General features: G+C 46.2%; 1 protein-coding gene across 1 annotated transcript in view; it reads right to left on the bottom strand.

The window, feature by feature from the left end:
- The window catches only part of MYO18B (myosin XVIIIB), a 1,019,172-nt gene that overhangs the window by 876,630 nt on the left and 116,016 nt on the right, over window positions 1–26,526 (bottom strand). Inside the window, exons 5-7 of the mRNA XM_075320057.1 lie at window positions 8,835–9,350; window positions 7,094–7,160; window positions 5,891–6,003 (exon numbers count right to left, since the gene is read on the bottom strand). Of these exons, the coding sequence (XP_075176172.1) occupies window positions 5,891–6,003; window positions 7,094–7,160; window positions 8,835–9,350 (696 nt within the window). The remainder of the gene's footprint in view (window positions 1–5,890; window positions 6,004–7,093; window positions 7,161–8,834; window positions 9,351–26,526) is intronic.

Here is a 26,526-nt window from a genome sequence, read left to right as displayed (position 1 = left end):
ACTCTCAAAAATACGCGTGCCTTTCCCGTCCCCTGGCTGACCCAGGGGAAGAAAAGTCCTCTGAGAGCCATGACTTGTTCATCTTGGTTCTTTTAGAGACACAGCGAGGGGACTCCAACCACAGTCTCCCTCGTTGCCACTAACTGGGCCACACACACCCCACTTGACTGGCATCGGTTGACCCCCCCTTTTGACAAAGAAAAAGATGCTTTGCATGAAGCACTCTCAAAAATACGCGTGCCTTTCCCGTCCCCTGGCTGACCCAGGGGAAGAAAAGTCCTCTGAGAGCCATGACTTGTTCATCTTGGTTCTTTTAGAGACACAGCGAGGGGACTCCAACCACAGTCTCCCTCGTTGCCACTAACTGGGCCACACACACCCCACTTGACTGGCATCGGTTGAGCCCCCTTTTGAAAAAGAAAAAGATGCTTTGCATGAAGCACTCTCAAAAATACGCGTGCCTTTCCCGTCCCCTGGCTGACCCAGGGGAAGAAAAGTCCTCTGAGAGCCATGACTTGTTCATCTTGGTTCTTTTAGAGACACAGCGAGGGGACTCCAACCACAGTCTCCCTCGTTGCCACTAACTGGGCCACACACACCCCACTTGACTGGCATCGGTTGAGCCCCCCTTTTGACAAAGAAAAAGATGCTTTGCATGAAGCACTCTCAAAAATACGCGTGCCTTTCGCCTCCCCTGGCTGACCCAGGGGAAGAAAAGTCCTCTGAGAGCCAGGTCCACATTGTCAGTGGACAGACACGTGTGCTTATCTGCCAGCAGACCCCCAGCAGCACTGAAGACAGGTTCCGAGAGAACGCTGGCTGCAGGACACGACAAGATCCTCAAGGCGTACGTGGCGAGCTCAGGCAATTTATCCAGATTGGAAGCCTAAAATGAGCAGGGCTCAAGTTGCACAATAATGGAATCGATGTTTCTTTGCATATACTCATATATCTGTGTGTCTCCCTCTTTTTCCTTGTCCAGCTGTTTTGTTTTCACATGAGTATATGTCCTTGTCACTTTCCCATGTGTTTGTGTTATGTTGTGAGTTGTTTGTCACCTTTTGGACACCTTTCAGGGTGTTTTCTAGGTGTTTTACTGTGTTTGTGATTGCCTGCCATTGTTTCCTATGGGCTCGAGTTCGGTTCGTCGAACGTTCGACGAGCCGAACTCGAGCCAGACCCCCCGTTCGGCGAACCGCCTCGAGCCGAACCGGGACCGGTTCGCTCATCTCTAATAGGGACCTGACAGGTTCCCTGTGAGGTGATGCCAAAATTGAGATTTGCAAAAAAAAAGAATAGTTTTGTAACGCACTGAGCTGACATTCTCATTCTCATTGATATCATTTTGGGGTACTTATGTTTTGATGAATTTTTGTTGTATTTCTGGTGGTGGTGCAGCAATTCTGACACTTCAATTTTTTTTCTTTTTGGCATTTAACATATGTTTTCAATAATTTTATATTTTGATAGAATGGACTTTTTTGAATATGGTGATACCAAACATGTTAACATTGTTCCAGTTTTTTTTATTTCTATTTTTAATGGAGGAAAAGGGGGTGTTTTGAAAGCTTATATTTTTTACTTTCTCAACTCTTCTTGAGACCCACATCAAAAAAGCTAAAATACTAGATTTATATGCATGGGAAAGGTGACATATCTCTGAGACAAAGAGGCGCAGGACAGAAGTAATACCAAATTATACCAGTGTGAGAGAACTCTTAAGAAGAGAGCATTATTTACACAAGGTAAAAATTCCATATTTTTGGCAAGTAACAAGTCTTTTTATTATTTATTACCAGTCACTCGGTTAAAAAAAACCCCAACCATATAATAACCATAAAACAACATCTTTATTTTAACCATGTCCATTCATGTGACATAATTGTACATTATGATTGAGAAGTTGTTCCTGTAAATTCACATTCAGTTACATTATGGTGATTATGCAAACACAGGACTTGTGCCGGCACAATCACTGTTGCATGCTCAGTTTAACTGATAGCTGGCCCCTTCCCTCACGCCATTGACGCCCGGCAACCGGATTTGTAGGCGAGATTGGATGTCACCGAAGGTCAAAGAATGACTTCCAAGTCTGCCAGATATGGTGGTGACCTGTTAGGAGCTGTCTTAAGCAAGGTCTTATAGGCTTTATGTCCATGTAAGGCCCCCTTCACACATCCGTGTCTCCGGTACATGTTTGGTCCATTTCCTCACGTGCCGGAGACACGGGCACACGTAAACCAATTAAAATCAATGGGTCTGCACACACGTGCGTGTCTTGCAATGGACCGTGTGTACGTGTGGAGCATAGGTGTTCCCGTGTGCTCAACACTTAGACATGTCCATTTTTCTCCAGCATCAGGGGTGTCACACGGCCCGCACGGATGTGATCCGTGTGACACACATGGAAAAAACACACGTGTTGGTAAAAAAAAAAAAATCTATTCTCACCTGTCCCTAGTGCTGCAGTCTCTGCCGCTGCTGTCACTTGCTTCCGACCCCCGCTCATTATGGTTATCGCATATTCACTCCATTGCGGGCGGAAGCAGCAGCGGGGAGTCGGCAGGATCGGAGACCGAAGATCAGCACCATGGACAGCAACGCCAGGGACAGGTGAGCAGAAAGTTCCCGATCACAGATAGCACACGGAGAACACATTTGTGCCATAAAAATGGTACACGGAGGGATATACGCACTCTTGACACGACCGTGACAAACGTGCGTGATTTTCACGGACGTGTGAAGGGGGCCTAAAAAAGACATGTCTGAAACCCAGCAATGTATAAGCTTTGCAGGGCATTAGACTGGTGATCACATAATTAAAAGATGAAATACTATAGAGGAATTAGGTAAAAAGTAAAAAAAGGAAAAGAAATGTGAAAATATAAAAAAAGTTAATAAGTAATGAAAATATCATGAAAAAAATATCTACCAATTAAAACACATTATATGAAAATAAAACTAAACAAATCATTTCACATGGTTGGTATTGCTACACTTGGAAAGACCTGGTCTACTATATATACCTGTCATATTGTCTTACCTCGAAACTGAACACCGTAAAAAAATAGTTAAAAAAAACACTGGGGTTTTTTTCAACTCATTGCTGTACAAAAAGTGGAATAAAACATCATCAAAAGTAGTATGTAAGTAAAAATTATGTCACCAAAAATGTCATCTCATCAAGGGCATACCATCCATAGTGGCATGACACGAATCATCACAATTTCCTGCCAGTCATCAAACTTTTAGCAGTATCATCATCCTTAGCATATTAGCATCCTCAGGATATCCGGTATCTGAATCCTCAGCCTGTATCCACATCCTCAGTCTGAGGTATTTGAATCCTCAATCCATTGAATAGTTTGGTATTTCAGGGAACCAAGAGCTGAGACTCCCTGCACTGCATGCGAGATGACATTCCTACATCGCGCCTTTATTTACATGCAAATTCTTTATTGTGTTTTTTTCTTTTTTTTGGGTGGTATGATGGAAAAGCATAGTTTTTGGCACAATTTTTTTTGTTTTCTTTTTACGGTGTTCACTGGTGATCGTTTCATAGAGAAGATCGTTCTGAATGCGGAGAAATCAAGTACCGATATGTGTACTTTTTTGTTTATTTTTGTGTTTACATAAAATTATGTGTTTATTGGTATAATATTTTTTTATTTTTTTATTCTACATTTTTATATATATATATATATATATATATATATATATTTCCTCAGTTTTTTAAAACTTTTTTTTACTTTTTTACATATCAACTTTCCATATCCTGATCTCTGATCTAATGCTTTGCAATGCTTTTATATTGCAGGACAATGGATAATTGATTGGCAGGCAGGTGGCTTGTCAGGTCCAGCTCAAGGTAGAACCTCATAAGCCACCGTACTTGGGTGACCCCACAGTCATTGCAATTGTGTGGTTTCAATGGGAGCAGAGAAGGAGCCCCCTCCCTCTACAAGCAGATTGATGCCGCTGTTGCTATTGATATTGGCATCATAGGAGTTAACCACCCGCAATCAGTGCTTTCACTGCTCATGGGTGTTACAGCAGAGTTTCAGCTATGTTACATAATTGACACCCTCTTTTTATTTTGCCGGCGCCACATGTGGGTAGACATGATCATATCGTTTTGTGGGAACGCACCTTTCATGGTACCATACATATACAGCGGATATCATGAAGGGGTTTTTGTGGTTACACTTAATAAGTCTCCTCATTTCTTGTGCAATTTGAATGTTGTCCAAACATATTTCTACTTTTGGTGTTTTTACTCAAGTTTGGATGGAGCATGGTGGGGAGTGGTTAGTGGTCAAATTCAGAAAAAGTTGCAGGATGCCACCGTACTCGAGTCTCTGACTGAATTCTGTAAGATGCGCCTAATTAATTATTAATTACTAATAAATTATGCGCATCTTATTCCAGCTGCCCCGATCTTTTTGACTGGCAGTGCAATGCTAGTTTTAATGAATTTATATCATTTTCTCTTGCTTTCAATAGTTTTGCAGTGTCCTGGAGAACAAAAGCAATAAGACTTTCGTAAATAATATATATTCACTCCAGCGAGTCAAATAAGCAGAACAGTTGTTTTCATTTTGATTTGTGATCAATTTAAGAGCAGAAATGTGAATCAAATTTATTCAAGTCTCAAGCAAATGTGACTCTCATATTTTTTAGACTGTGAGAGCGGCAGATGCAGAACCTAATACCGAGACTCAATAACACTTAATAGTAAAGTCAACGGACCTGATTCATCAAAGCCTTTAAGAAAGAATTCTGGTAAGGAAAAATTTTGAAAAGTTCCAAAGTTTTAGCTCAACTCAAACCTAATGTTTTGCAACTTTTGATGTTCTCACACCATTTTCACAAAGCTCTGACAAGTGGTGGTGCTGGTGTGGGATGGGGGATGGGCTTGTGGAGAATAGAGATGAGCGAACCATTGGAGGTTCGGTTTGGAGGGCACATTCAAACCTTAGATAAGGTTCAGTTTTTGACCCTGACTTGTCCAAACCTCAATAAAAGTCTGTAATTGGGCAGTTTATGTCTCCACCAGCATGCTGCCAGCCATAAGCAGAACACGTCTGGGGGAGGGAGGCCAGGGTTTTTCAATTTTTATTACTTTTTTGTGCGCGTGAACATTACATTTTATCACCCTGATTTTACCCCCAGTGCAAGCCATTCAAACACTGCAAGCATCTTGCACAGGGCTGAGCATCACTAATACCCAAGCACAGCATTGCTCGCTTAAGTGGTTTTCACTCGTAACGCCCTCAAACTTAGAACCCAAACTTTGTTCTTTTGGTAGTCGATTTCCTAACTCGAATTTCGAACCTCAGCGTCGCACATCTCTAGTGGAAAACACTGCTTGTCAAATTCATGAAGGGAGGTGGAGTGCACCACCTCATAAGATAGGAACGTCTGACTCCAGCACACCCCTGCATCAAGACCAGCGCAAACTATGCCATGCTTAATGAATTTGGGACAAAGTGTATAAACATAGTCATAGAAAGGGTCTGAAAAAAAAGAGGAACCCTTTGTTCCATATTGCAAAATAGAACCATGTTATAGACCATGTTAACCACTAGCATCACTAAAAAGATCCATGGGATAGATGATACTTTGGAGATCATTGGGTAGGCTCCAAAAACCCTGCACCAATACCAAAGATTCTAATGTTTGAATAGAGTGATGGCCGCATGTTCACTTTCACTCTATTCATTGTCTATGAGGTTGCTGGAGATCGACATGTATGGCAGTGGTGTGCATGTGTGAACATTGCTTCATTTAAACAGGACACTTTAGATAGCAAATGTCAGCCTACTAAAATAGATTAGAAATTAAAAAGAAGAGAAAAAAAATTAGGGAAAGTTTTTCATGATATACTTACTCTGTGGATGTTTTCTTCATCCACATCTAAAGTTTGATCTTCAGCATCAATACGTATTTTGACTTTTCCATCTCCTAGTTCTGGTGTTCCCACATCTGGTTTAAGTTCTGTTGCTGTTGTCACAAAGGAGAAGAAATACAAATAAATAAAGTTTAGTTAAATTACTTAGAGGAGTTGTCTAAGTTGTTAAACACTTGAAACTGCAACGTTCTTACAAAACAAGTAACTTTGTAATTTATCTCTCCTCTTCCCCAAAAAATATAAGATTTTTAATTCTATAGTTTAAGTCCTAGATGATAGGATGGCAAATACCAAAGGTTTGTCAAACTTTAACTCTATCAGTTGTAATAGACTATAAAGAATAATATTACATATAGTTACATAGGTTGAATAAAAACGTAGGTCCATCAAGTTTAACTTTTCTCCACCAATTATACATTTTCTCATCACTAAATTATCTATAATGACCCAAAATGATGTGTGTATTGAGGAAATCACCCAGGCCTTTTTTAAATGCTGTTAGAGTGTCTCCCATTACTACCTCTTAAGGCCCCGTTACACATAGTGATGTCGTTAGCAAGATCGCTGAAACGTCACAGTTTTTGTGATGCAACAGCCACCTCGCTAGCGATCTCGCTACGTGTGACACATAGCAGCGACTGCCCCCCCTGCAATATCACAGATCGCACCTGAACGTTCTGGTTCATTTTTTGATCGTTGGTGTCCCGCCGGGCAGCATGCATCGCTGTGTTTGACACCATAACAACGACGAGCGACCTCGATGGCACATGTTGGTGGAAACACTACGCCTCTATCGAGTCGTCAGAATAGCTGCTGTGTGACAGGGTCCCAACGACCGCCTAGGTCTTTCTATGGATCGCCATATCATTGCTGCATCGTTAATTAGATCTGCCTGTTTGCCAGCTCACTAGCGACCATGTAGTGACGTACCAGCGATCTTGACCAGGTTGTATCGTTGTCGGGATCGCTGGAACGTCGCTACATGTAACGGGACCCTTACGGTAGGTCATTGCCCAGTCTGACTGCTCTAACTACCCTATTTATCTGCCAAAATCTTGTTAAACTGGGATTTAAATCTTTACAATTGTAATGAGAAAACACTTAGCAGATGTCTTTTTATTCTTATATATGAAAACATATCAATAAAAATATTAAGTATTCCTAGGACTCCTGAAGACATACCCTGTGTGAAGCCATCTTTGTGAACAAACCAGACTTGCTCTGTCTCGTACCACACGTCTTCTGGCACCTAGAGAGAAAGTTCTAATGAGGGTTTAATCTAGCAGATGTTGACTCAAAACAAGGAAGATTGTAAAAGCAATCATTCTGTTACAGGAACGCGTTATTAATGAGCTGGAATGCTACGTCTCCACTCTGCAATACACAGTTGGAGTCTTGTTTTATTATTATTTTTGTAGAGATATTAAGAGAAAGAGATTAAGAACATTATCATCTTCTGCACATCATAACAAATATAGAAGTACAAAATAAAATATGATCACTGTTTCTTCTTCAAAAAAGATAGTTTATCAATATCATTGCATAATATATTGTAGCTAGAAATTATTGACTCTTCGGAAATTTGAATTTACCAGGCAAGATAGATTTTTTCCAAAAATTAGATAAGCATCTAAACAATTTGCCGCAATATGCCAGACTGCAAAGCTTCCAATAGCCCTGAAAAGATGTGCACCACTCTGAGGTCTCCAAGGATTGTATTCCCCATTTCAAGCTCTTTAACACAAACACAGCTTTAATATTATCAACGCAATCTTACTACAGAAATAGATGGTAACCCGGTAATAATCAATACTCTATTTAATAACCAAATGTACTGACAGGTTTTTGATGCTTTTTAACATTAAAAATGGTCCAAAAACTATCCATTTTAGTTATTTTTTATCAAGTAGATTATTCTGTGCAGAATAATGACTTTGAGAGAATCACTTTCTGGGTTAATATTTTCTGCTCTGAGATAAGTTATGCCAAATATTTCACAACATCCTCCATTTCCTTCCCCCTAATATACATGCTGGAGGCAAAGAAGGCCAAATGTGAACTGCATTTTGTAGTAATACTGTCTGAATAGCTTGTGTCAGTGACAATAGTGGTGCTTCTAGCGACTCTACATTCTTAGTTGTGGTATTTTTTGTATTCCCCGTCCATTCCCTATGACACTTTTTCTTTAGCCTCACATTTTTTACAACACTATAATTAACTTTTGACTATCTTTTCTATCCTAACTATTCAATCTTTCCCAGAAATGATGTCATAAGAAATTCTAGAAAGACATACATATAGAAAAGTAAAATGTGGCAGCAGGCAGGAGTATAAGGTTGGAGTCACACTTGCGAGAGACTCGTGTGAGTCTCGCATCGCATCACCTGTCACGGCTGCACAGGAGTGGGACAGCTGCATGTACTTCTATGCAGCTGAGACGCTCGTGTCCGGAGAGGGTGTGGCCATGCTGGGTGATACGATGTGAGACTCGCGTGAGTCTCTCGCAAGTGTGACTCCGGCCTAAGTGTGAAATGTATGGTTGTCAAGTCGAACTAGTAAAACAAGTGTGTGAAAACAGAGATGCACAGTTACATGTCTATTTTTATTTTTTTTTTAATTCAACCATCTTCCCAAAAATGGTGTAATAAGAAATGCTAGGCAGATACAAGCCACGTAGCCAGCACATAAAACAGGGTGCCGTATTGATGTATTATGTATGGATGTAAGATTTAACTAATAAAATATGTGTGCAAAACGAAACATTTTTGTGGCACATAAAACGTTTGAGGTAGATAGTCACAATAAAATGTCTAGATTTTGGGGAATTTTCTTTTGTATTTTTAAAAAAGAAAAAAAACAATTATTGCCACTTTTCACTATGAAGTCCTGACTAACATGACGTTAATATTGAAGCATGCTTTACCTTCTGTGGAGTAGTTTGCGGTTCTTCAGTACTTGGAGCTGGGATATCATTATCATTCTTCCCGTTCTGGGTTTTATCTTCTTCATGCTTATTGATCATTTCTTCAGTATCTTCCAGGAAGGATTGCTCTTGTTGCGCCTGGCTCTCTGTGCTTGCATCGACTGTACTTGGCACTTGTGTGTTTACTTCTGCTGCTGGCAGGACTTTCTCCTCTTTAATAGGCACGGGAGACTTGCTCTCATTAGCTTCATTGGCTTTGCTGACTTTGGACTCAGTTTTGGTAATATTATATGGTTCGGAACTGCTCTGTCTATTTGTTGGACTTTTAACAGTCTTTACATGTATTGTCCTGTTGCTTGTTTTTTCTACGGCTTCTGCTGTTCCCGGGTGTTTGTCTCCATTAAGTCCATTCATAAAGACATTATTTGTGCCCTCCATTTCTTCTCCTACTGTGAGAATGTTTTCATCCTTTAATACAAACTGTTGTACGAGGGAATTGTTCAATTTTCCCGGAGACTAAAAAAAATAATAAAGAAAACACAGCACTGAAATTAAACAAACTGAGCCAGACTAACCATCTATTTTACAGAGGTTTTAGGGAACATTGACTATAGGCCGCTTTCCACGCTGCGACATTGCTAAAGCGATATCATTGGGGTCACGGAATTCATGACGCACATCCGGCCGCGTTAGCGATGTCGTTACGTGTGACACCTACGTGCAATCGAAAATCGTTGCAAACACGTGTAAAATCGCTAATCGTTGACATGCTCCCCTATTCCCAATTATCGTTGCTGCTGTAGGTACGATGTTGTTCGTCGTTCCTGCGGCAGCACACATCACTATGTGTGACACTGCAGGAACGAGGAACCTCACCTTACCTGTGGCCGCCGGCAATGAGGAAGGAAGGAGGTGGGCAGGATGTTCGTCCCGCTCATCTCCGCCCCTCCGCTTCAATTGGGTAGCCGCTTAATGACGTTGCTGTGACGCCGAACGAACTGCCCCCTTAGAAAGGAGGCAGTTCGCCGGTCACAGCGACGTCGCTAGGCAGGTAAGTAGTGTGACGGGTCCACGCGATTTTGTGTGCCACAGGCAGCGAATTGCCCGTGATGCACAAACGATGGGGGCGGGTACGCACATTAACGATCTCGCTAGCGAGTTCGTAGCATGTAAAGTGGCCTTATGTCAGGATACCAAGTTTCTTAATACTCATCTTTAACTTGAAATAGTTAAGGCAGATTTGTTACTTGCCATAAAAATATTTTTTTTTAATGTCTCTTTGAAATGACACTTTTATTCTGTATCTGGCATTATTATTATTATTTTGTTCCTCTTTGTTCTTGAGAAATGGCCCCCTCTTCCTTGAGTATGAGTCTAGTCTTGCTAGCCAAGGGGGTGTGAACTTCAAGAAAATGCCCACAGACAGCTGCAGCATCATGCCCCTTTTCCTTAGCTAACAAGACTAAACTTACATATAGGGAAGATGAGACATATCTCAGGAACAGAGAGATGCGTAACAAAAGAATAGGAACACCGGGTTTTGAAATAGGGTTAAAAAAAATTACATCTTTATGCCCAGTGACTCTTTAAAGGGGTTTTCCCAAAATATGAAATTATCAAAATATGGGATCTTGCTGATCACTGGGGGCCTGATCACTAGAGTCCGTAGAATGGGTTTTTTTCCCTGTCTTGAAGGGAGAGGTGTCTTGGCATTATTCATTGTCACCGGGACTGTTGGAAATAGCTAAGTACTGTGTACGCCCCTGGGGCTTTTGTCGCCACAGAGTATTGCAGCTCATTTGGTTGTGGTATTCGCCTCGAGGTAAGGAGGGGTTAATCACCGGTGATCCACATTCACACTTTACATAAAGCTTAGGAGCCTTTTCTCTGGGGAGCTGTGCTAGGGTAGGCAGGGGGTTGGCCATCACAAAGCATGGGAATTCCCCAGTCACTAGGATAACCACCTTGGGGGCCAGTTCCACTTGGGGTAGAAAAGGAGCAAACTCACACAATCACTAGACAGTCAACCCGGCACATCAGTTTTGGGACACCTTCATTTCCTTCTCTCTTCATGGGGCCTGGGTCTGGGGGTGTACCGCTCAGCCCAGGTGCCTCACAGCTACAAGGACCACTCTGACAAGGGACTTTCTCCTTCTTTTAAACACCGGTGGTTTGTTCTAACTTATTCGGGGTCGGCGGAGCCCATTACAGCAAGTGACCAGTATTGTCCAGGTGAACAGCATGAACTGTGAGTAAAGACACCTGGAACTGTAGCAGCAGACTCGGACTCTTTATTACTGGCACTGCCACCCCACACCTCGGCGTCAAACGCCATCACTACTCCTCTCATCTTCCTCCCCGGGGCCTGCTCCACCTGTAGGGAGCTATACCATCTCTGGCTGCTACCACCATCTGCCCCAGAGGACAGTGACAGCAGCAGCGGCTAAATCCCTGGCCGCATACCACAGGTGGCATCACGACATTCATCCTACTACTACCCCCATCATCATGCCTGATTTCCCCTGCCCCCTGGGTGCTACAACTGTACATAGCTTTTCCCAGTAAGTCTCAGACAATGAATGAAACATTGGGCATTCTCCAGGTTCTGAAACCCAGAGTGATCAGCAACTTATATCTTACCCTATACTGGGTAGAAAATCATCATGAACACTGCCTCAAAACCTTGACCAGGATTATTTATGTTAGATAATAACTAGGGATGATCGAATACCTCAAATATTCGGCTTCGCAAATATTTTCCGAATAGGTCGCCGATATTCGACTATTCGCGAATATTCGATGCGCAATGTAAGCCTATGAGAAACCCGAATAACAACTATTCAGAACTATTTGGGCTTCCCATAGACCTACATTGAGCATCGAATATTCGCATAGCGGCGACATATTCGGAATATATTCGCAAAGCCGAATATTTGAAGTATTCAATCATCCCTAATAATAAAGAGTTTTATTCTGTGTCTATGCAGGGGATTTAGAGCTGTGTTTCAGAAAAAATATAACAATTTCTGAGCATCAAAATAAATTAAAAATTTAATTAAATCAGAACATTTAACCCATTTAAATTAAAAACAAAATCTAACACAATATTCATGGATGGAAAATCATTTTATTAACAAGACCATCATGGCATTCAGGATCCTGCATATTTCCTTTAGAATCTTGTCTCAACACATTTTTTGTACCATAACTATATACTATGTATAGCTTGTGCTTGCACAACTAATAGGGAAAATTGATAGAATACCCTAACAGTAATTGTCTTGGTAGAAGGGTAATAAAGAAGAAATCAGGTATATGCCACGCTATCACCATGGAATCTAATGTTAATTTTATTCCTTTATTCTTTGTACAGGTCAACGCATTTCAGAGACGATTGTCTCCTTCATCAGGACATCAAAGAACAGTATCTGATTTTTGATGTCCTGATGAAGGAGACAGTCGTCTCTGAAACGCATTGACCTATACAAAAAAAAAAGTGATAAAATTAACATCGGATTCCACGGTGCTAGCGTGGCATATACCCGATTTCTTCTTCATTACACTTGTATGTTTAACATCGGGGCTGCGGCTGTTGCCATCTCTACATGTGCTTTCAGGGGTTGTGACTTTTCACAACCACAATAGGTGAATGCACCTAATTCTTATTCCTGTTCCCTTACCAGGTAAGACCCTATTGCGCTTTTTGCTCCACAGTTCATCTCCAGTACCTGCATTGGGAAAGTCCTGGCACCTATGTTTGAGAGTGTACAATTATAAACAATGGGGAAAATTTATGGAGCTACAAAATTGGTATGTTTACCATGTGTTTTGGAGAATTTTTCTCAAGTTGTTCAACAAGGGGCATGACTAATTCAAAGAGGGAGAGGGTTGGGGGGTGTTGTAATGCTATGGCCTGACATATAAATCTGTGTGCCAAAGTTTTGGCACCCATTACTGGCCAGAAGTAGCCAACTAATATATGGTGTAAAGTTGGACAATAGAGTCTAAAGATCAACCAATTAAACATTTGATCACTTTTTAGACTGTCTACTGTCTAGTCTAAGTTTATGCTGGTTGCCTCTTCTGTTCATAAATATTCCTGCAGCCAATATAATATGCAGTATGACTCTGTTTACACCGCTATGACACATTATGGTAAGTCTAAATGCAATTTATAATTCACACTACAGAATTAGCGAATAATGCACAGGGCTATATGCAGATTTGCTGTGAATTGTATATTAAAGTTTTCAGGTTGCTCATATGTTTGGCTGGAGTGACTCTTGCGAGAGACTCGCGCGAGTCTCACATCGCATCACCCGGTATGGCCACACACTCTCCTGACAGGAGCGGGTCAGCTGCATGTATTTCTTTGCAGCTGAGATGCTCCTGTCAGGAGAGCTGCAGGTCATGTTGTGGGATGTGATGCAAGACTTGCACGAGTCTCTCACAAGTGTGACTCCGACCTTAATGGTTGGTTCACACACTACATTTTTGCAGTGTCTTTTGTATTAATTTATCAAAGGTAAACAACGCTGCACTTTACAGTCCAAGCAAAGTGAGAGTTCTGAAATTTCATGCCCGTGATGCTATTTGTTCCTTGCAGATTTGAAACAGCAAAGCTTTTTAAAAAAAAAAAATCTGCAGCATATCACATCTTTTAGCATTTTTCCAGCATTTTTCACATATTCAAACAAATTTCTAAAAAACTCAAGATGGATCAAAAGCGCATTCAAAATTGTGGAAAAAAAGCAAAATGTTGCCAAAATTCTGCATAAAGCCCTGTGCGCATGCTGAGGATTTACCGCGGATTTTGCCGTGAATTTGCCGCTGATTTGCTGCAGAAAATGTGTCTAACATTGCAGCAGTCAATTCCCCAGCAAAAACTATGGGTTTTAAAAAATGCTGTGCGCACACTATGTTTTTTTATACCCATGGATTTAACCGCGGATTTTCCGCTTCAGAATTAATGAGCATGTCACTTCTTTTCCGCAGGTACCTGCAGTTTTTGCCATAGATAATGGTAAAAATCCGCGGGGACCAACTTGAGGAAAATCTGCGATAAATCCACGATAAGTCCGCGGTAAATCCGTGGCAAACGGTGGCAAAAACACGGCAAAAACGCAGGTGCGTTTTTTACCGCAGATGCGGGATTCTTGACGCATCTATAAGGGATAAGCAGGTTATCCTGTAAAACACACCCCCCGTACCATATCTACCTAAATGAAGACGAGAACCACGACTTTATTGCAGGAATGGCCACAGTTTTATTTTACCGTATATATGTATACCAAACTTGTGGCCCAACATGCCACTCAATTGTTAAACTTAACCTTATACATATATACCCGTATAACCAGAAACACCGATAGATCCATCCGAGAGGCAAACCATCATTCCTAACCCCCCGGCCGTAACCTCCAAACCGGCCCAGAGGACCACCTCGGCCGTGACCACCCGGCCCGAGGTGAGGGGTAACAACGTTCCATCGTTAATTACCCCTACCCAGAACCTGCGGGACCTCCGCCCACAAGTTCCCATCCACTCCGAAGCCACTCCCCTTGAGCGACTTCGTACCAACAAGCCGACTGTCGGTACTCCCAACCTCTCAGACGGACCTATCACCCCGCTGTGACAACAATAAATTAGCAACTCAACCTTGTATTCTCCTTTATTCCTCTTTTTTTTTTTTTTTAAAGTTCTTTTTTTTTTTTTTTTGAAAACCATCACCTTTTCACCTTTTTATTTTTTTTTTTTTTTTTTTTTATCTTTTTTTTTTGTTGAACATATACATATAATTATATATCAGGGCGGGCGGGTGGGACACAAAGATCTATCGACGAAAGGGGAGGTAAACAGCACACCCCCCTCTCTTATACCTCTCCCAACACCCCACCCCTTCCTTGCTCCCCCCAATCCCCTTACAGCTCCCTACTACCAATCCTGTACTCCCACACATCCCCCATCCCATGCAAACCTATTAACCCTTTCCTAACCTTGCACCCTCCCGATCGTCATGGGGTCCATTCACCCCTATGGGGCTCACTGCCCTTCTTGACGCATCTATAAGGGATAAGCAGGTTATCCTGTAAAACACACCCCCCGTACCATATCTACCTAAATGAAGACGAGAACCACGACTTTATTGCAGGAATGGCCACAGTTTTATTTTACCGTATATATGTATACCAAACTTGTGGCCCAACATGCCACTCAATTGTTAAACTTAACCTTATACATATATACCCGTATAACCAGAAACACCGATAGATCCATCCGAGAGGCAAACCATCATTCCTAACCCCCCGGCCGTAACCTCCAAACCGGCCCAGAGGACCACCTCGGCCGTGACCACCCGGCCCGAGGTGAGGGGTAACAACGTTCCATCGTTAATTACCCCTACCCAGAACCTGCGGGACCTCCGCCCACAAGTTCCCATCCACTCCGAAGCCACTCCCCTTGAGCGACTTCGTACCAACAAGCCGACTGTCGGTACTCCCAACCTCTCAGACGGACCTATCACCCCGCCACAGGCCGGCCAAGTGACACCCTTACTTGGCCCGGGCCCCCCACACCCCCAGTGCTTGCTCTAGGCCATCCCTCAAACCCAACATCCATAAATCCAGACCCACATCAGTCAGGTGAACCCCATCTCTCCTTAGATACTGCTCCGTGGACTCCTCCAATTCTCTATGCCGCACCACCAACCCACCATTTCTCGCCACAAACCTGCCAATAGCCCGGTTCAGCTTGCTCCGAGCCCTATTAATACGGTCCACCGACCTCCCAAAACGCCACTGCGTCCGAGCTATAATGTCCGACCAAACGATAACTATGCCCGGGCACGCCCTCCACAAATGTAACAGGTCCAGCTTTATATCCCTTTTCAATTCCCTCGCCGACCTTACTCCCAAATCGTTCCCTCCCACATGCAAAATTAACACATCAGGGACACGATCCATACGGCTATAATAAGCCACCTCAGGGCGCACCCTACCCCAGGTCATGCCCCGAATTCCGAGCCACTTTACTCGAGCTTCCGACACCGACACTCCGAGCTGCCGACCGTCACGCCGCACATCCGCCCGTAACGCTCCCCAATACACATAGGAGTGCCCGAGGATCCACACTAGGCATGGACCTATAAAATACAAAGACCACGAATAAAAACAGCAACAGCACAAGAAATTGCCCACAAACCGGCATCTAACACCAACCTTGAATCCCCCACCCCTGACCATCACCTGACCAAGTGAGGCCTAATGTACAAACGGAACCTGGAAGACTCCCACCTCCCAATCCGCCGGATACAATCCTCACTCAAACCCCACCTGGCGGCCTCCGTTGCCGCCCCAATCCGGAAGGAGTGAGACCCGTACTCACGTGGCTCCTCCCCCACCCTTGCTAGAGCCATCTTCAGCACCGCATTGAATTGATACCGCGACAAAGCCAATCCGTCCGTATGTCTAAGAAAAACACCAGGGTAACCGCCGCGCACCTTTAAAAACTCTGACACATGTAACACTGGGCACAACTGGTGCCCCGGTAAAGCGTACAACACTACTAAGCGCCCCCGGCCCCTCTGATCCGTCTTAGAAAAACGAAGCCGACATTCCACTCTATCCTCCCCCAGCATCACATCACCCAACAGCAAACCACCCATCGCTTGCTTAGTCGGGCTGACCAATTCGCCAATACGAAAGGCCCCAAAAAACGCCAGTACAAAAGCTACCGAGCACAACACCCGCTCATAAGGAGACGAACACAACTCCCCTAAACACCCCACCAAACGCACCAACAATGGCAATGACACCGGCCGCCTACAGTCACGCGACTGAGCCCCTTTTCGAAAACCCTTCATCGCCTGTCGCACCAGAAAATCCTTAGTCGCGTCCCGAACCCCTTGCATCTGGAACAAAAAGGCCAACGCCGCCAACTTGCAACCAATCACCGAAACAGACCTGCCTTCCGAAAAATCCCCACTTATTAACATCAGTACCCCCAACACTCGACCCTGGTAACCCAACTCCATGAACTCCCTACTTTCCAACTCTGCCCATTCCAGCCACACCGCCTGATATCGGCACCAAGTAGCCTCAGACACCGATCTCCGAATTCCCTCAAAAGCTACACCGATGCCAGGTCCCACAGCCAGTTCGGGCAAGGTTCCCCCTCCGCGTCCGCTTCCGGCACCAGCTTCCTGAACCTGCAAAACTGAAACCGTGATAGCGCATCAGCCACCTCGTTGCGAATCCCAGGCACATGCCGAGCCACCACGCAAATGTTTAACTCCAAACAACGCAACACTAGATGCCTTAAATACCCCACAACCGGCGGGGATTTTGCCGACAGTGCGTTGATGGAATGCACCACCGCCATGTTGTCACAATGCATGCAAACCCTTCTTCCAGCAAAAACAGGGCCCCACAACTCCACCGCCACAATAATGGGAAACAATTCCAACAGCGCCAAATTCCTCACCAAACCTGCTTCCACCCACCGCCGCGGCCACTTTCCCACACACCAGCGCGTTTGAAAAATTGCTCCAAAACCTGTCGCCCCAGCCGCATCCGTGTACAATTCCAGCTGGCTATTGGACACCGCCTCGCTCATCCAAAGGGTCCGACCGTTGTACCGGTCCAAGAACTCCTCCCACACCAACAAATCCCCTTTCATCATTTTTGTCACTCTGACAAAGTGATTTGGAGCTTTTACCCCTGCGGTTGCGCTCGCCAGTCTCCTATTAAATATCCGCCCCATCGGCATAATGCGACAAGCGAAATTCAATTTTCCGAGCACTGACTGCAACTCCCGCAACCGCACCTTCTTGGCCTGAGACAAGAACCGCACCGACGCCTTCAAATCCAACAGCTTTCCCTCCGGCAACCGGCATTCCATTGCCAGTGTATCAATTTCGATACCTAAGAAACATAATACCGTCACCGGCCCTTCTGTTTTGTCTTTTGCCAACGGAATACCCAGGCTCCGCGCGATCCGCTCTAACGTAAACAACAACAAGGAGCAAACCGAAGAGCCCGCCGGACCCACGCAAAAGAAGTCATCCAAATAGTGAATCACCGAATGGACTCCTGCCACCTCCTTGACTACCCATTCCACAAACGTACTGAATGCCTCAAAATAAGCACACGAAATGGAACAGCCCATCGGCAGGCAACGATCCACATAGTATTCACCATCCCACATACACCCTAAGAGATGAAAGCTCTCTGGATGCACCGGGAGTAAACGAAAAGCTGCTTCCACATCCGCCTTTGCCATCAGGGCCCCCCGCCCCGCTACCCTTACCAGCTCCAAGGCCCTATCGAACGATACATAACATACCGCCGACAATTCCGGTGATATCCCATCATTCACCGACAATCCCGCCGGATAAGATAAATGATGAATGAGCCGAAATTTGTTCGGCTCCTTCTTAGGTACCACCCCAAGGGGGGAAATCCGTAAATTAGAGAATGGCGGGTCCTGGAATGGGCCCGCCATCCTCCCCAACTCCACCTCCTTCTGCAGCTTTTCCTTCACCACCGCCGGATGTTCTTTTGCGGACCGCAAGTTTCCCGGGCGAAACACCAGCGCCTCAGATTCAAACGGAATCCGAAAGCCCTCTGTAAAACCACGTTCCAACAACTCCGCCGCCCGCACATCCGGGTATCTACTTAAATAGGGAAGCATCGCCTCTACCCTCACTGGCGTCCTCCCTTTTTCCAGACCCCTCCCCCGCCTTTCCTTTGCCTTTCTTGAAGCACCTGGCCAGAGGGTGGGACCCTCCACATCCGGAACACTCGTGTCTGAACCGACAAGAGGCCCCGAACTTACACTGTCCCTCGTTATACTGCCAACAAGCTCCCTTTTTCTGTCCAGCCGAGGACCCGCCACTCGCACCCGGGCTCCCGGCACCCCCTCGAAAGGGCTGAGCCGGCGCCGTCATTAACCGCATCCACAAAGAAATATCCTTGTGGCCCCACTGGACTCCCGGCCGCAGAGCCTTCCGCTGCCGGAACTGCTCATCATATCTCAACCACCCCCAACCGCCGTATACTCTATACGCTTCCCCTATCGCGTCCATATATCCAAATAGGGCGGAACAATGCTCCGGCTCCTTTTCCCCGATCACACTGGCTAAGATAGCAAAGGCCTGTAGCCAGTTAGTAAACGTCCTCGGGATCAACCTATACCGCCGTTTTTCCTCATCCTCCTTCTCCTTTTTTGTATCACTAGGTTTCACCTTATCCAAATTAAACTTTTCCAAGGGAAGCAGGGAAAAAATTTCCACATACTCCCCCTTCCAAATCTTTTCCCTCACCTCCTTTTTTAAATGAACCCCTAACTGCCCTTCAAAGCACACATAAATTTCACTCCGTGCCCTATCATCCAAACGCACTACCTCATCCTCCTTTTCTTTTTCCTTTTCCGCCTCCTTACTCGCACCCACGGAAGCCGCCCCACCAGCCTCCTGTCCCGTACCTGCCGCCGAGGTCGTGTCCCCCGCCGCAACATCGCGCACCGGCGCTTCTGTCCGCACCACTTCCGTGGGGCCCACCCACGCCCCCACCGGAGCCCCAGGCCCAGTCCGACTACCCCGTTCCGCAGACAACCCCTGCAACACCCCCAAAAGCTGCCCCCAAAACTCTGGACCCGGTAAACCAGACTGCCCGACCGCACTCGCCCCCAGCGCCACGCGTCCCGCGACGGAACCCCCGCCCTCGCCCGCGCTACCCACAGCATGTAACATTTCTGTTGTCTGCTCACCAGGCTGCCGTTGAGTCGACGCCGGAACAGCCGTGCCACGATCTTCCAGCTGCCGCTCCGTCCGACCTGCCGCTGCTCCTTCTTCCTCGCTGGAGTCCGATGCGCTGCCGAAATCCTCAGGGGGGACCAGCGAGGGGACAGCCCGCACCTGGCGGCCGTCGACCCCCACGGTCACCGCACCCCGCTCGTCCGGGCGACTCCTGCTTGACCTCTTCCTTTTCTCCCGCCGTGGCGCCCTGCCGCCGTCTCTTCCCGCTGTGATCGTGATATCCTGCTGCGCCGCCCCTTCTCCTGTCGACCTCAGTGGGCTCCCTCCCTGCCGACTGCCGGAAGGCCGTGCCGAGCTTGCTTCTCGCCGGGACCCACCCCCAGCACGCTCCTCGCCGGGGGGGACCGTGACTACCGATCTCCTCTGTGCCTGCGGGCCACCGTACCCCTCCTCCGATCTCCTGACCTCGCCGCTCACATCCGCTCCCGTCCCCCGTCCTGTTGCTCTCCCCTGCGGCCTGCAGGGAGTCTCCTCCGGCAATCCGGCACGCCGAGCGCCACCCCCAGCCGGCACATCACTGGGGGCTGCCGTCATCCATGCTCCGGTCTGGTGCTGCGCAGGCCGCGGACCGGAAGTGGGCCTCGCAGAGGCTCCGCCCACCCCCGACCCACGGGATCTCCGTCGCGGATTCCTCCCGGTGGCCGGCTGCTCCCCTAGGTTAGTTGGAGGGCTCCGCCGCTGCTCCGGAGGGTCCCCGCAGGGGCTCCTTGATCTGATTCTCCCCCTCCAGCTGGGGGAGTAGCGCTCCGGCGGTCGCGCCCGCCGAGCACGTAGCCACGGCCCGGGCGCTGGAACAGCAGGCGGCGCCGCTCCAGCCCCACAGACCGCTGCCAGCTGCTGCCTCAGGGCATCCACTCCCACGACCTCGGATGCCCCCCGCACCATCTCCAGGAGTTCAGCAAGGGCAGCCATGGCAGGAAGCAGCAGCAGCACTACGTCCTGGGACACAAAGATCTATCGACGAAAGGGGAGGTAAACAGCACACCCCCCTCTCTTATACCTCTCCCAACACCCCACCCCTTCCTTGCTCCCCCCAATCCCCTTACAGCTCCCTACTACCAATCCTGTACTCCCACACATCCCCCATCCCATGCAAACCTATTAACCCTTTCCTAACCTTGCACCCTCCCGATCGTCATGGGGTCCATTCACCCCTATGGGGCTCACTGCCCTTCTTTCAGAGAGTCGGTTTTTTTCTTCAGAAAAAGGCACTTTCTAGTGCGCACATAGCCTAAAACGTTTTTTTTTTACACCTTTTTGCATTTTTTATGTGATTTTTACATACATCTTTTCCCCATTGGCTAAAAAACGCTGCAAAAATATTGAAGGAGTTGGCATGCTTCAGATTTAAAAAAATAAATCAATCAATCGATGGATCAAATCTGCAACCAAAAAATAAGCAGCAGAATTTGCACAAAATTTCAGAAATCTCATTCATTTTGCTAGTACATAGCAAAAATGTGGTGAAAAAATGCAGCTAAAAATGAAGCATGTGATTAAGCCCTTCCTTATACATATTTTTTCTGTTTCATGCGAATAAGGTTTTAAAAATCCTATCCACATCCATGATGGTTATGACATAACTATCTGATTTTATTTATTTTTAAATCAATTTTAAAAAAATTGAAACGCATCCGTCATTTTCTTTGAGTCTGTATAATTTAAGTTCATTGAGTTTTATAGCCTAGTTTAATTTACTGGAGAGGAATTCTATGCTGAGATTATATCTAATGACCAGACATATTCAGCTGAGTTGTTGACAAGTAAAACTTTGTGATCTGATCTAGGGAACAGGAGTCCTCGTATCTGGAAGGACAGTGATCTTCCGCTAATTTTCCATCGTTAATGCCACCTGTGGTTTCACAACTCGAACTTCACTCCACTGTTTGGTTTAGGCCACTAGGATCAAGTTATTCTAATTTCATGACTAACACATATTGTAATATTCCTAACTCCCTGCAAGTAAAGATAAATTCTTCTAATTCCTTTTCCCAAACTAACTTATTGTATTTATTAAAGCAATAAATAAATTCACCAGTGCCCACACCTGACAATACACAAAGCTTTTCCAACACCTAAGGGTGCGTGCCCATGATTAGTGTTTGTAGCATTTTGGATGGAGCATGTTCCAACTGTGTCCAAAACGCTGAGATGTGTACAACGCTGCATAGTACAAGCATAGTGGATGGGATTTCTAGAAATGCCATCCACTGTGTGTGTATAGCCCGCAACGTAAACTGACCTGCGGTGCGGCTTCCCAAGGCGCAAGCATATCAATTGTATGTTGCACAGACTCAAGCGTTCTCCGCAGGGAGAACAGAAGAGAGGAGAAAATCTCACATTGCCCTCGGATCCAAAACACCGCTCCAAATCTACTCATGCATTCTTGCAGAGGAACAATTACAATGTTCTTGAATCGCCATCCCAGTCCCCAGACCTGAATATCATTGAAAATCTGTGGGATGATTTGAAGCGGCTGTCCATGCTCGGCGACCATCAAACTTAACTGAACTGGAATTGTTTTGTAAACAGGAATGGTCAAATATACCTTCATCCAGGATCCAGGAACTCATTAAAAGCTACAGGAAGCGACTAGAGGCTGTTATTTTTGAAAAAGGAGGATCTACAAAATATTAATGTCACTTTTATGTTGAGGTGCCCATAGTTTTGCACCGGTCAAATTTTGTTTAAATACGGATTGCACATTTTCTGTTAGTATAATAAACCTCATTTCAATCCAGAAATATTACTCAGTCCATCAGTTATTAGATATATGAAACTGAAATAGCTGTTGCAAAAACCCAAATTGTTATAAAGAAAAAAGGTTAACATTAATAGGGGTTCCCAAACTTTTTCATATGACTGTACATAGAGGCAGGCAATGGAGATGATGGAGAAATTAATCTCTCCCTCTCCTCCGCATCTGTGCTCCGATTCTCGCATGTTATAGTATTAGATCACAGTGAATGACTCGGTTCACGCTCGCAGCACACTTTGAGCCGAGTGTCATTAGCATATCACATCCTATTAAATATTCTAGTATGATACAGGCCTAAGGCTATGTGTGCACATTGCGTAGTGTCCATGCTGAAAAATCTGCAGCGATTTGGCGATTTGCCTCTCCCATAGACAAAGTGGGAGCAGCATCCAAAGCGCACCAAATAAGTAACATGTTACTTTTTTGAGCGCAGCGGTTTGGAACAAAATTTCAGCATGCAAATCGCTGCACTCTCAAACGCAATGTGCTAATGGATTATGCACAATCTTCATAGATTGTGCTGAGGACGCATACGTTTACGTTGCAGTGCAATATGCAGCATAAACGCATGAAATTACACAATGTGCGCACATAGCCTTAGGCCCTGTGCGCACACTGCGTTTTTGCCGTGGATTTGCTGCGGTTTTTGCTGCAGAATTGGTGCAGTTTTTGTTCATAAATGTCATGCAGTCCTTCCCCAGCAAAGTCTATGAGTAATACAAAATGCTGTGCGCAAGTTACTTCTTTTTTCCTTACAGATTTTGCTGCAGAGTTTTGCAGTAAAAAGAAGCAGCATATCAGTTATTTTCTGCGTTTTTCTGCATTTTTCCCTGTGTTTTGCACCTCAAGGACAAAACCGTAGATAAAAACGCAGTAAATCCGCACCAAAAACGCAGCATAAAGCAGTAAAACCGTATGCGTTTTTTCCATGGTATTGGTGCGTTTTGGGTGTGGATTTACCTCATTTTTGCCTGCGTTTTTGTCCCTGTGGTTTTTTTAAAATTGTCAATGGCAAAACACAGGGAAAAACGCAGAAAATAAGTGACATATTGCTTCTTTTTGCTGCAGAAATTCTGCAGCAAAACCTGTAAGATAAAAAGAAGCAACTTTCACACAGTATTTTGGATGTCTCATAGACTTTGCTGGGGAAGGACTGCATGACGTTTATGAACACAAACTGCACTAATAAAACCGCAGCAAATCTGCGGCAAAAAAAACGCAGTGTACGCACAGGGCCTTATAGTGTTATTATTATTGGCTTAATACTACATTGGTCACATACTGCATTATATTGTACAATTCGGACTATAGGATTGGACCTTTTAGGCTTGTGTGAAGCCCCACAAGTGCTGTGTCGGTGCATTACCTTCAGGGACTCCACTGGATCAGTCTGGTCACAGGTAGGAGATCTTCTTCTAGGATTGTCGTGACGCCACTCTCAGAATTGCGGTCAGTGGGGACCGCCACTGCAGATTAATGGTGCCTGGGGCTGATGATAGGTGCAGTCAGTTGGAGTAGCCTCCTGAGAGTGAGGCAAGCCCCAGGGCCCTGTGTAGGTGTGTAGAACCACAAGGCGCAGAATAACTCAATACAAGCAGGATGTCTTTCAGGGGTTTTACTCACAGTTGACGGCAGGGTGAGTAACCCGGGCGTAGCTGGGATGAACCAGGCTGGAACCAGGTATCCTTCAGGCTGACTGATGAGGGTGGCTACCGACTCGCCTTCCTTAGCCCTTCTGTGGTTTGTGGTAACCCCGACTTTTAGTCCCTATGGGGGTCACCCAGGGAAGTAGCTGCTCCCCTCGTCTGTTTGCCGTTTGCTTGTCGCCTGGACCAGATCACTCCAGCTGCTTGCCTCCTGTGAACTATGGGCCCTAACTGTGGCTACGTGGCTGCGGCTTTTGGGGTGTTGTGGCGTGGGCTTTGAGGGCCCCACACCGGCAGGTTTAGCAAGGAAAGGTGGATCTATCCCCGCACCGGGATCTGCCACCCGTTTGGGCCTGGTACTCCCTGACAGTCTCCGTACTTTCCACTACGTTGCTCTCTCTCTAGCTGTGTGTGGAGTTCGGGCAGCACTACCAGGTGACCGTTCTCCCCCGTCGGTAGTCACTGCGCGGACGCTGTTATACTGCAACAGCTCCAGGGGCTGCTTCTGCTCTCCCTGAGCTGCACACTAAACCGGCTCACTTGAGGGACCTGCACTGCTGCTCCTGTCAGAGCTCCACTTCCATGCTCCTCACTCCTCCACACTCTGCTTCAGACTGTTCTCCTCCTTCTCCCTCTTGTGCCTGCCTACGCCACCTAGCAACCAGGCTCTCTACCACACCCCTTGATTGGAGATGGAGGCTTTGCCCCCTCCACCCTTCCAGTGGAGGTGAAGGCTTTGCCCCCTCCTGGGATCCCCAGGGGTCCTCTCAAAGGTACATGTGTGAGACCTGATCACTATGCGCCTGTGTAGTCACACCTCGGTCAGCCTTCTGGATTACCTGTGTTGCACTGTCCCCAGCATGGGTGCAGTACTCAGTGGTGCCTGACCAGGTCAGGGGCGCCACATTCCCCCTTAGTTATCACCAGCACGTCCTCGGGCTGCAAGACAACATTTTAAAATGCATAAAACATTAAAACATGGTAAAACATTTTAAAACCACCAGGTACCATACATCACCACCCTCCACCCACAAGTCCGCTAACCCACCCAAAACCCTCTCAGGAGGCAGGTCACCGGTTTCTTTTGGTAACCAGGTCTGGGCCATCCGTTTCCCCAGACCTTTCCTCCAATCTGCCTCTCCCGTTGGCCGCGCCTTCAGCCACTTCTGGCAGGATGTAGAGGCGGCTTTCATGGGCTGGTGGTTTCAGGGTATACCTGGCCTGGTGGATCCGCGCCTTCAGCCTCTTCTGGCAGGATGTAGAGGCGGCCTCCGCAGTTGGTGCTGACCAGGTACCCTCTTTGTGGTGGAGAGCCAGGCCCCATAAACAGGCATGCTCTCTGGTTGCAGGCGAGCCAAGGCCCCATAAACGGACGTGCTCCCTGGTTGCAGGCGAGCCAAGGCCCCTAAACAGGCTGGCTCTGGTGGTGGTACCTCTGGGGTAACTATTTACACTGCGAGAGTTTGTGGCTATAGCCAGTTCATAGCCTTAAGGTTCATGGGTTTCTCACATTAGTTCATGTGGGCACATTTCTTAAACATTAACGTTGCAAACTTTTCAAAACTTGTCAAACTGGTAACTTGCTGTATTTCTTACGTTATTCACATGGATTCCTCCTTACCAGGGCTTGGGCCTGTAGGGCTGCGGCACCTGTTGCTTTCTTCATTTCTCTCATCATCGGAGGTAGTCTCATCAGTGGGTTCTTTATCTTTCCTTTCTTCTTCTGTATCTGTTTCTTTTTCTGTTGTTGAGACAGTAGGGTTTCTGTAGGGACTTCTGGGACATGGTGTAACGTCAAGTGCATACCATCCTCTTTCTCCTTGGTGCATGGTGAATTCCACTGTATCTCCCATCTGTAGGTTCCTTCCTGGATGTCCTCTGGGCAAATGGGCTCTAACATCCCTTCTATTCACGAATATGCCTTCTTTCATACCAGGAGCTACTATGAAGCCATATCCACTCTTCAAGCTGAAGTCTTCCACAACTCCCCGACAAAGTGGGCCTCTGACCTGGGATTTGGCCCTTCTCAGGAACCGTTTCTCTTCCAAGTCTCTGGCCATGACTTCGTTTTTCTGTTCTGGAGACGGCGGTGCAGGGGAAAGCTTGGTTCTGCTCCGGCGCCGTGTCCTACGGGCTGGATTCTGCTGGGCTGTTACTTCACTGCCTGCAGGCCCCCAGGTGAGGTTTCGGGGCAATTCTTCCTCTTCATCCCAGCGGGAATACGGCAGCATCTCCGGCTCGGGGCATGGATCCACTGCTGATGGCTCCGGGGTCAGCTCCTCAGCTTCCTGGCCTCCTCTCCCCCTTAGTTCTTCTGAGCACTCCTGTTGTGGCAGCGCCGGGGATGGGTGGTCATCAGCAGGCCCGGGCGGGGGACTCTTTGGCGTGGTTACTGCAGAAGTCGCCTTGGGGGTGTGCGGAGGGAGCAGATACCGGTCCACCATCTCCTGTGGGAACTGGGCCTCTAGGTCA

This window comes from Anomaloglossus baeobatrachus, chromosome 1, assembly GCF_048569485.1.
Source record: "Anomaloglossus baeobatrachus isolate aAnoBae1 chromosome 1, aAnoBae1.hap1, whole genome shotgun sequence".
Taxonomy (NCBI): Eukaryota; Metazoa; Chordata; class Amphibia; order Anura; family Aromobatidae; genus Anomaloglossus; species Anomaloglossus baeobatrachus.
The sequence above is the reverse complement of the archived record's forward strand: the minus strand, read 5'-3'. Positions and strand labels throughout refer to the sequence as shown.